Genomic DNA, 12,368 nt, shown 5'->3' with positions numbered 1-12,368 from the left:
TGGTCTTTATTAGACTACTTTGAGAGTACTTCACAATAACACTTATACTTCAAAACTAATTGCGTGTTTAAATCAAACTGATTACTGATTACTCAGCTTGCACTGCTTTTATACTCTCTGTTGCCTTGTCCGCATATTTCTCCAAATGTCTAGACATTTCGCCTTCTAGAATCTCCTGGTTGGTTACCAGCTATATGTGTGGATTTGTAGTTTATAGCCTCTCGCATAGCGATATGCGTGTGTATATGTGAGTACTACTTCTGCTAATGATTACATGTGTTTATGAGTATCTCTCCGTTGCCTTGCATGTATGTGTGTAGATGATGATTGATTTGTTTACGTACATACGAGTGGTTGCTTAGCATCGGCTTAGTGATGCTAATATTCGTCACAATATAATTAATAAAATTCGATCAATTCTTGCTTCATTACCATAACTTCTTGAATTAATTATCTTTTTCATTCTAACATTGCAGCCTAATTGCTACTCCAAAGTAGTGGACATACTCGGACATAAACACATAATTATATTTGCTTTGCGGCGCATCGTGCAAGGCGAAGAGCTGACTTACGATTACAAATTTCCCTTCGAAGATGAAAAAATACCCTGTTCCTGTGGTTCTAAGCGTTGCCGAAAGTACTTAAATTAAAACAAAAATTGTGTAATTTAGTAAGCAACAATTAATTAAGAAGCATACAAAAGAACAAAAAAATGTGGCGCAAAAGAATTAAGTTATATATAAATTAAACGGCTAACATGACTGAAACGAACGTTTTGCCATTGGCTTAATTGATATATAACTATACATAATTCAGTTGAAAACATCTTGGGGGCCAATAGCATACGTGAAGTCTGGAACTAAATACTTATACATACATATGTATAAACATAAGTATATGTGTGCGCGTTAAACATTGGCGGACGGTTTAATCGAATATGTTGATAATTGATATTATTGATTATAGTTGCAGACATGTCAGTATTCACCAACAGAAAACAAAAAACATAAAAAACAATGTTTAGTTATTATTTAGGCACATTAATCTACATATACATACACATAAACACATTAAACAAATACACAATTAACGAAAAGTGATCCTAATTGAAACTTAAATTACATAGTTTTACTAATTAAGTACTATATATACATAAATTAATACGTACATTTTAATAAATAAGAAAAAATCATTAAAAAAAGGTAGTCTTAAGCAAAAAACCAGTTATCGTTTTAATGGTGTGTTGCAAAAAAGCTAGGAAGAAGAATTTTATTATGACTATACAAAGTGTGTATTTATTATTAAATAAAATAATTCATATAGATTAAAATAATTACACATATTGATAAATTTATTATTAAATCTTATAACAATTGTATGACTTAATGTTATTATTGATTGATTAATTAGTTATTTTTAAATAAACCAACCTATGCATAAAACATTAAATAAATTTCAAACAAAAGTAAATATAACAAAACAAAAAAACAATACACACAATTTATTAGTAACTGTAATAATAAAATACATATACATATACAAATATAACTAACAAATAACTGTAATTAAGTAAATATATATTTTTGGTTGTTTTTTTTTTTTTAAAATGCTTTCATATGGGCTCTGGTCCAAAGTAAGAAGTAAGTAGGATGATTTGAGTGTCATCGAATTTAAATAAATTAAAGAGCATAGATGAAAAGCCACGTACAGCAGCGTTAGTAGTATAGCATAAATTACGTGTATTTGCAAAATAATATAAAAGTACATAAAAAAATAAAAATTTGTGGCTTTGGCTTTGAAAAGTCGTTTACTGATTTTTCGAAAAAACATCGTCAATAATTAAAATAGCAACACTTTTTATTGTGTATTTATTTTTATTTAAATGTGAATTGTAAATATTTGAAAATGCATATTATACATACTACATACATTTTTACTACTATTTCAATGATTTGTTGTTGTAATACGTAGGCAGTGACGAGATTTTTATGTTAAAGCTAAAGTTAGAAGAAACACAAAAGATGAAGAAACGCATTTGACAAGTCTAAACTAAAAATCAAATGTTAATGGATATAAAAAACTAACAATACTTTGATGTTATCACCACAAATAGGCAGAAACTTAAAGAATATAAAAGTTAAACTAAAAAATATAAAATGTACACATTTTTCGCTGTTTTAAAGTTATTACAAAACAAAAATACAATATATTCTATCCTCACAAATATATTTATTTTTGTCCGTATACAAGTATTTATTTGTTTAGTTTTCGTTAAAACTAAGTTTGAATGTTTAGCAGCATTCTTTTTATTACTATACAGTTGACGTAAAAGAATGTGTATGCATGTATTTCATAAGGCCTCTGCGATTACCACTGGATCGAAATTTCTCAAGTGGGCCACTTTAAAATCGATTGTCTCAATTTTCATTCATTAATACGGTTTTTAATCGGTTTTGCGCTAAAGACGATCTCCCCAAAATAATTTAGCAAACAATTTTTTTTTTTTTTTTTTTTATTAGTTATTAAAGGTTTATCGAAACTCAACGTAGTAGTAGTAGTATATATTATTTTTGATTATATGATTTATGCTTTTGCGTACATGAAAACACTTAAATAAATAAATTAAAGTAGATACTAGCGACAATAACAGGGTATGTTGTGTATCGCACCACGTGTTAAATAAAATACTATCGAGTTACAAAAATTCGTTTAATAATAAGTTTCTAATTTTAAAGCTTTCCGCGAGAAACTTATCCAGAGCCTCGAAGTTAAATCCATTTAAACTGGCAACCACCTTGGCCATATCTAAAGTTCTTTCACCAAAGTAAAGGGGACGAATGTTGTTATATATCGGACATGTGCCAATAAAGTGAAAAACGTCTTGTGGCTCGTGCAAAGAGGAGAAGATATGTTTTTACAGATTCTTGCGTTTAGATTCAACAAACCTCCACGTGCCCGGAGAATCAGACTGGCTGCATATGCACTGTAATCATCAATGAAATACATAATCTCCAACGGCACAAGGGCCGGGTAAAGGTCGTGTTTAGTAGACTTCCGAGACATTTCGAGGAATCTATTTATATTATACAAGTTTGTATTAGCAAGTTCTGTCCAAGTTTTTATCCAAGAAATCCCCAGGTTGGAAGTCTCCTCTGCTAGAATTCGCGAGAGTCTGTCATTTGATAGGCTAAAGCAGCGGGCGATATAGAGCATGTGCAGGTGAAGCGTATGTAGATATAGGGGCTGCAAGCCTGTTTCCAGATGCAGCATGTAGTTTGGCGTATTAGAGGAAAGGAAGATCAGTTTCTTTACGAAAAATCTAAGAAGTTTCTCAACTTGGTCGCATTCGTTAAGCCCCCATACATGCGCGCCGTAAAACATAATGGACCTGGAAGCAGCCTCGAAGATTTTTATTTTCTGCGACAAACAGATCCGAGGGTTATTAATATAACTCAGCCACGTTGCGTTAATAGCGTTTTTAGTATCCACTAGCTTTGAGTCCAAATGTTTATTAAAATATAGTTGACAAGTGAGAAGCGCACCTAAGTATTTGTATTCGTTAACTACTTCAATAACTTCGCTACCGTAGATCCATTTCCATGAGCCGGGGCTCTATCACCTTTCCTAAATACCATGATTTTTGACTTGTTCAAGTTGACAGTTAGTGCCCATTGACTACAATAGTTGTAAAGGGAGTTTATCATTTCCTGTAGCTGTTCCGGTGATTCCGCAAGCAAGACTAGATCATCTGCGTACATAAGCACCTTCACATTAATGTTCTTAACCCTGACACCCCCGCACAAATAGCCATTTGGGTCATTTAAGTACAAAGAGAATGGAACCGGGCTTAAGAGGCAGCCTTGGCGGACACCGTGATTAACAGGGAAAGGCTCTGACAGATTGCCATCAAACAGAACTTTGCAAGACGTATTAGCGTAGACTAATCTTAAAATTTCAATCATATGAGTTGAAAGACCATAGGAGGGTAGTTTATAAAAGAGCATGTTGCGGGGAATCGTATCAAAAACACACGAGAAATCTACAAAAAAGGCAAAAGTTCTTTTATTACGTGAAAAATTGAGTTGGGCAATGCTTGAAAGCACAAAAATATTGTCTATCGTCCAATAGCCTCTGCGAAAACCGGACTGAGACTCACTTAAAATATTGTAACAATCGATCCAAGCATTTATTCGACCAAGTAAAAGCCCAGAAAAGATTTTATAAATAGTGTCTAGCAAAGACAGACCTCTGTAATTTGTAGTAGCGTTAGGGTCACCTTTCTTAAAGAGGGCAGTCAAAATGGAGGAACTGAAAGAGGAAGGAATCTGTTTTCTCAAATAAATAAAGTTTAGAAGCGCCAGCAGTTCATTGAGGAAACATTGGGGAGCAAACTTGTAAAATTCATAACATACGCCATCCTGCCCAGGGGCTTTTTTGCATTTGATACCATCAATTTCCAATTGGAGTTCCCTGCAATCAAAAGGAGCATCAAGAAAGGGGTCAGAAAGCTGGAGCATTGCCCAGAGCACGCACGAATCAATATTATTACGGTATAGGAGTTACGGATCTTAAGGCTACAACTTACTTTACAACGGACCCTTTTAAGTAGCGAGTGAGTGAGGTACTTAATCCTATCGCAATCTGTATTCCTCCTTCTCAGCATATTTAAAGCGTTCATTAACTTCTTGCGCACTGGCTATCAAACCACGCATTTTTCGGCGAGAAATTACACTTTCCTTTGCAGTGGTGTGCTGCCGTTTTAATTTTATCAGTAATTATAGACACTTTCATCAATAGGGGCCTCAGAGTATATATATATTCGCTATTGGAGGATCTAGTAATGAGCTCCATAAATTTATTCGCGTTATGTGGTTTCCATGAGAGTCTGGGAGAAAGTACATGTCGCTCGGAGTTGGTACTACATGGACGGCCGTTGAAATTAATAACAACCGGCATATATTCGGAGAAGCATTTTGATTTGACATAAAATCCATCAATTAGACCAAGCAAATCAAAAGAACAGATAGCATAATCGATCACAATTGGAAGAGCAACGTGGCATGTGCGGCGAACTCCACCGCAAAAAGTAAATTCACCACTCAGATCACCATCAACCCTTCCGTTTAAAATAACCCCACCCAAGTCTTCAGCCAAACTAAGTATTCGTCTGCCTTTATTATATACTACCGGATCTTTTGATTCGCGTGTGTCACGCACACTCGCAAAAGTAGATATCGTGTCTTTTTGCACTACTTGAGATGACCCCATACGGACATTGAGATCGTCAACAATGCAAAATGAGCTCGGTCTAACTGTCAAGGAAATGCAGGAGAGCTTCAAAATCAGCATTGCAGCGCGTACAGTTCAAATATTGAGGTAAAAAACAGAAGACGACGTCACTTAAACATACAGACAAATATGTGCAACCATGTTTTGTAATAAATTTTAGACTATAAATAAAAAGAATATGCATCACCAAATTTAAATTTGCTATTCAAATTAGCTACATATATTGTACCATAGAACGGTGACATTTTTTTGGGCTTCTCTAGAGCTCGATACAGTGTCATCATTTAAAACACATGTCGGCAAGGGCTGATTTAAACTTAAATAGCTACTACATAAAAATCTTAGTTTTTTGTGTTAATCCTACTCAAGATGCTATCATACGTAATATCTACTTTGCCAAGGTTTCCGCCATAGAGGCTTCGAGGCAAAACCTCAGCTGCTTTTCCATCGCACATTAAAACTCGGTCTGTGTTAAACGCCATTCATTTTTGACTGATGCACATTGCATCGTTTCTTATTCTAATGTTGTGCGAGCGGTCCAGCCTCAGAAGATCCATTTTCAAATGGAACAGTACTTTTTTATGCTGCTGCTTCTCTGCAGTTAGGTCTTTTTCTATAAAGATTGACGTCCCAGATAATTTCTTAGCATTTTTTGAGGACATCACTAGCCATCTCTGCTGAAACAAACTCTGCTATCACGCCCATTTTCTGGCTTATGCTATACTCAAAGTTTTCTACATCAAAATTTTCGTCAACTAATATACTTTGTCATAAAAAAATCGTTTTTGATAACAAATTATTATTTTGTTTTGTAGACGAGCAGGTTTTTTTTTGTTCGGTATACATAAATCATCCACAAAATTTCGGTCACACGATGACTCAGGGCGCGAGCATCAAAACGTGCTCGTCTAGCGCTGGAGGTAGGAGGGCAGTCACAAAAACATGTATAAATTTTGACCTAATGCAAAATAATGACTTTTTTCACCAACATTTTTTAAGGGATTGGAGAATTGAATGAAATGTGTCAAAAATTTCTCGCAGGCGGATAAGTTTTATTAATTTTTAATTATTTAAAACAAACTGGATTTTTTTAGCAAAACAATAATTTGTTATTAAAAACGATTTGTTTTTTATTTTTATTTTTACGATTATTTTTTATTAATTGACGAAAATTTCGATTTAGAACACGTTGAGTTTCGATAAACCCTTCACGAGTTATTAATTTTTTTCAAAAAACTTGATCGAAAACTCGTAACTGTTAATAACTAATGAAAAAAAAGAAAATTCCAAAAATATTTTGGGGAGAGCGTTTTTACCTCCAAACCGAATAAAAACCGTATTAATGAATGAAAACTGAGACAATCGGTATTAAAGTGGCCCACTTGAGAAATTTCGACCCCATTGTGTACATCATTAACTACTTAACAATATGTTGCGAATTTTTATCGAAATCTGTTAGTTGTATGTAAAAGTTTTCGAAATTCGAATCGATTTCTTTTCGAGTTTGTTAAAAAAAATGTCTGTGAAAGGGTTGACCAGACGCCGTCACGAATGTTAATAAAATCGTGAATTGAAAAAGGATTCAAGTTTCGATTCGAGCTCATGGCCACAACAATAATTTTTATGATAATTCTGTGTTTATAAGCAATAATCGCCTGATGTAAAAGATAGGTCATGTAAAAGGATAGGACTTAGGCGATTATTGCTTGTGACCAAAGAATTATTGTTTTTTTTTTAATTTTTCTATAATTGAAAAATTGTGTTTTGCTTTTGGAATAGTAGGAAGAAAAATTTTCAGACAACCTGTTCTAGCTGCGCATATAGATCAATTTCGAAGGGTACTAAGCCTTCATCATCAGTACACTTTAGGCCAGGGACGGAAAATAATTATTTTTTTTTCGGAGTCGAAAAAGATCTGGTCAAAAAATTGTCCTAGGTGAAAATGTCTTGAGTTCCCAGGTATCCCTATAGAAATATCATGTCGAATCATGCATCTTTTTTTGTTTTTCGAACTCTTCCTATAAAAGTCCACATATAAAAGTAAAATCCTTATTTTTATTTTTTGAGTCCGATAGAACTAGTTCAACTCGGACGTTTAAAAATAAAAGTCCGGAAATAAAAGTTAAAAGTTCTAGTTGAACTAGTTCTATCGGACTCAAAAAATAAAAATCCGAAAATAATTTTTATCTCGATCCAAATATATTTAAAGTCCAAAATTAATAGTTTTGCAAGGAATTACATTATAAAAGGAATAACAGTTTCAGCCCCTGCTTTAGGCACACTGCGCTAACCATTTAGCTATATAGCGGTGCTTTGTTTGACTGTTAAATTGCCACTTCTATTCCTCTTTACCAACTATATCGAATCAGCGTTGCGCCATCTGTTGGAAATCACTAATAATGTTGGATTTTTCGATAACCCCATTTGTTTATTGTCAATTACTTTGTTTGACAATCCCATATGTTCTTCGTTTATTAACAATTGTTTTTGCTTTATCGGCCTATTGATAAAGGATTCAATGTTCGATTCGATTAATTGAAAAATTTTAAAAAGAAAATGACGTGTAATTCATTTCACCCGGTTTCGAATCAGCGCCATCCACATCGGACTTGCGTCATACCCACCCTCTGGTTACAACGTGCCAGAACATAATTTCGGCAATATTCAATTAATTTCAGTAATCTTTTTTATGTCTGAGAAGCAAAATTTGTTTACCTTTTTTTAAAACACCAAATATTCTTATGACGTCTCGTAAACTAATTTGGCGAAATTAAAAAACCTTAAGCTCTATGCTCGTTTTTTGCTTTGTTCTTAAACAAAATTATTATTTGCTCATACTACATCCACACATAAGCTACAAAAAAACATGTAAACGTCTCCCTATTTGTTTTACCTAAGAAATACGACACATAAACATATCATCTATGTACCACCACCTTTGCTATGCTTTTTGCAAAATGGTAACATCATGTGAAAACCTAATGTTTCAAATACTACAACAAAAAAAAAAATAGCCTTCAAAAGTTTCACACACGAATATCTCAAAACGTAATTTTCAAAAAACTTCCTTTTGTGCACGCAACTAGTTAAAAACTCTTACAATTATACACTTTCTTCAGAAAAGTCTTAAGGGCTGCATTTTGTATTGCGAGCGATAGCTCAGACGAACGATTCGCCTCCAAACGATTTCGTCTAGCAATGGTATTCTCTATCATTTTCGTTCGGCCTTTACGTTCCTTACTTTAAGTCAAACAACAAATCGAAAGCAATTGTCAAAAGATACGTTGGCATCGTTTTGACATATACGAACGATCCGTCTCTGAGGCGAAACGAACGTAGCGCAGTATATAGCTTCTCCAACCCAATTGTCAACCTCACCTTCGAGCGGCGAATCCCGTTTCACTAACAGACGAGGCTCTGGCGACCCCAAGCTCCTCAGGGAACTTGGTGGTGGGGAGGGAGGGATGGCCTGAAGGTTTAATGTGGCCATATAAATCGTCCCCGAGATGGTCGGGCCAGCACCTTAATGGTGCTGTTACCGGAGCGTATCGGATCTGTATCCGACAAAGGACCATCACATCGATAACACTCCCCAAAGCCTTCGGGGAGTAACCTAATCGCTACAACAACAACCCTAAATTCAAGGGAAATCCAAAACGTGACAGCTATTTTTTACGTAATAACTGCTTGAAGAAAATATCCCCCAAAAATATTTTTTGTTTGTGAACTCAATCTAGTTGAATTGAGTACCATTGGCTGAGTGCTTCTTTTCGCGATTCCTTTAGTAAAATTTGTTACCATAGAATGTCAATAAAATGCAGAACAGTTAAATTTACTAATGATTTGATATGTACGGTGAATTGGATTGAATTCGCATTACTGTGACCTTGCATAGAATCGACTTGCTTTCTTAGTAAAGTTTGTCTTTGTAACTTCGTAGTGGTAAAAAAAAACCCACCCTTACAATTAATTTGACATTCTGTTGTTAGGCGAAACTGGTTCAATTTGTGTCCAGCATAAAAAGTATCAAAAAAAACGTTTGCTTAAAATTTTCACAAACAGAGTGTACACTTTTGTAGTGCAGTTCCATTTTCGTTCAACAAAGTCTAAGTTTTGAAATTCTTAAAATTCGCAATCATTTTTGGGAAAGTTTTTCGAAACCTGATTCAGATTTAAAATTTGTTTTATATTTCGAATATCTTAAATTTCCCAACCAAAAAAGCAGTTAATAAATTTCCTTCATTCATTTTTGGGAAAGTTTTTCGAAACCTGATTCAGATTTAAAATTTGTTTTATATTTCGAATATCTTAAATTTCCCAACCAAAAAAGCAGTTAATAAATTTCCTTGGGCATGAAAGCAGTATAAATAATACTGCTTTTATTCTCTGAAAATTGGTTATACATAGAAGTGTTATATTCTAACATTTAAGTAACATTTAAATAGAATTTTACTGTAAGAATGACTTCAAAGCATAAAAGCAGTTTAATTCAAACTATTCTCTGAAAAGAAAAGAATAAAAAAGCAGTGAATTTATTTTTACTGCCTTTAGATTTACAAGACATGATGACAGTTCGCGTCTAATTTCAAGCTCCGAAGAAAATTATGTACCATGATCAGCTGATAATGCCTCTCCATAAAGTGCGTCATGTTGTTGTTGCTGTTGTTGTTGTTGTTGTAGGAGTGCTTCGCTCCATCCAATAGGTGCGACCGATCACAAATTGTCCTCTAACGGGAGTCCAAGGAAACTTGCTGTTTCAACAGGGGTGGACCATAATGAGAGGGGTGCTAGCGGCGTTGGCTCCACATTACAATTAAAGAGATGGTTGGTGTCATGTGGGGACACTTTGTAACCCCATTTAGTGGGTCATATTCAATTATTATTGTTGTTTACCAAATACAACTATTTATTTCGTTAGAACAAACTTAAAACTCGCACTTCATACATCTCCGGTTTCTCTTTTTACACTTGACTGCCTTTTTGTTATGGACGGCAGCATAGCTTATTGCAAGCAGTATGTCCTCAACCCAAGTGAAAATTAAGAAATTTAAATATAGATTTTTAAACGCTTTTTTTTTTTGCTAAAATCAACAAAAATAAATGAAATTCCGGGAAATTATTTGCGCTTCTATTTTCTTGTACAAAACTTCCCTCTTGTTCTAGCGGTGACAAGATACCCTCTTCGGGGGATATATCTCAAGTCATTTAGTTTACAATGTGGGCGATGTCAAGAAAAAGTATACCACAAAGTCTGCAGTTTGTGGCATATTGAGAAAAGGTGCACCCTAAAGTCTGCAGGGTGTGGCAGGACGTCTTTGCTGTAAGGGCAAGGGTATGATATTCTGAAGGTTTTTAGATAGCTACATGTGGATGGACGTCACATTCATGACACGATAGTGGGTATAGTAATTCTCATGCCTAGTGGCAGAAGCGCAGCGCTACAGGGTATACATAATTCATACATATTGATTTACGCATACATATGTATATGTTTTATGTGTTTGTCTATTTTGTTTTATTTTACTCTAAACAATAACATCTTATGGTTTCCATCATCTCTTCATAATCCACTTTCTTAGCTGTTTTAAGTTGTAATTCTAAGCAAAGCAAATATAAATTAAAATTTTTAGCGTACAAAATTTACATACACATATACATACATACATATATAGGACAGCAACGACGCAAATGTTCTGCATATATTTTTTATTTTATTAATGATTTCAATTTTAGTAAACTTAAAAGAAATGAGAAACAAAAACAAACATACAATTCTGCGCAAAATAAGTGAAAGCCGTAAAAATGCTATAATATTATTTTATTTTATTATATTTGTCTAAATTCATATGCAAGGACGTACATAGATATATTTGGCAGCCATTCATGGAAAAAACATTAAAGGAATTTTAAATTTTTATTCCCTAAATAAAAAAATTTTACACACAAATAAAATAAGCAAAAACAAAAAAAATACTACTACAAAGGAACAAAAACTAACAAAACGATTAAAACATGGATTTATTAAGTTAATAAGTTATAAGTTATATATACATATATCATTTGTACGAAAAAAATTTAATATTAAATTAATTCAAAAAAAGTAAAAAAAAAAAACGATTGTGAATAAAGAAAATGAGATTTTTTCTTTGCAAACAATATAAATTCGAATTTTATTAGGGTAAAGGGGGTTTTTGACATGACTTTTGGTGGGTTATAAAGTACCTTGTCACAACTATCTACAGCTCCTATTCTAAAGGAGATCACCTTCCAAATAGACACAGATATTTGAAAATCAGGGGAATCTGAATTGCAAAAGCCTTAACAAGGAGATCTAAAAACTTATCAAAACAAAAAAATGCAACAAGATCGTCAAAACAAGTAAGGAAGTCTAAGTTCGGGTGAAACCGAACATTAGATACCCAGCTGTACACTTGAAATGCTGTTGTTGTTTGCTTTGTGTGCTTAATAGTGTTACAAGGCTGCGCAATAATACATATACATATGGTTCTATTCTGAATTAATTTTTGGTTTAAAAGAAGCAAAAATGATACAGTGGCTAACACCAATGACCTTGAGCGGGTAATGATGCAGTTTTCCTTCAGATATAGGAATTACCTGCATCTACGCACTTTTACAAAATCTTTTATATACAAGAAGGCGACTTAACCGATTTAGTCCATTTTTACTGAAAATATTTCCTGTTTAACACCAAATTTTTCGTCGACTTATGGCTCCAGAAACGTTGGGAAATGCATTGTAAGAAAGGGACAGTGTCACGCCAATTTTTCAATATTTTAATTTTTTCCAATTTCTTGTTATAATGCCACAAAATACGATTGGTACAAAACTATTCTTCGCTAAGATTTAACTTACTATTTTCGTCTACGACCCTTTTAAAAATCTTTTATATAAAAGTGGGCGTGGTCTTTAACCGATGTCGTAAATTCTTCTTCAAAGCATTCCTTATAGTAAAGGCAACCTCTGCCGAATTTTGTTACGTTAGGTTTAACGATTTTTGATTTATGATTAATAATATTTGTAAAATTGATTTTATCACAAGTGGGCGGTGCCACGCCCAT

General features: G+C 33.7%; 1 protein-coding gene across 4 annotated transcripts in view; it reads left to right on the top strand.

Moving 5' to 3' along the window:
• The window catches only part of trx (trithorax), a 91,244-nt gene extending 79,841 nt beyond the window's left edge, over nt 1–11,403 (top strand). For all 4 annotated transcript variants that reach the window (XM_067778370.1, XM_067778361.1, XM_067778365.1 and 1 more), the window contains exon 10: nt 477–11,403. In XM_067778370.1, coding sequence (XP_067634471.1) covers nt 477–650 — 174 coding nt within the window. In that variant the 3' untranslated portion in view covers nt 651–11,403. The remainder of the gene's footprint in view (nt 1–476) is intronic.
• The last annotated feature ends 965 nt before the right edge of the window (nt 11,404–12,368 follow it).

The sequence above is a fragment of the Eurosta solidaginis genome, chromosome 1 (genome assembly GCF_040869045.1).
Source record: "Eurosta solidaginis isolate ZX-2024a chromosome 1, ASM4086904v1, whole genome shotgun sequence".
Taxonomy (NCBI): Eukaryota; Metazoa; Arthropoda; class Insecta; order Diptera; family Tephritidae; genus Eurosta; species Eurosta solidaginis.
Note: the sequence above shows the minus strand (reverse complement) of the source record. Positions and strands in the feature narration are given on the sequence as shown.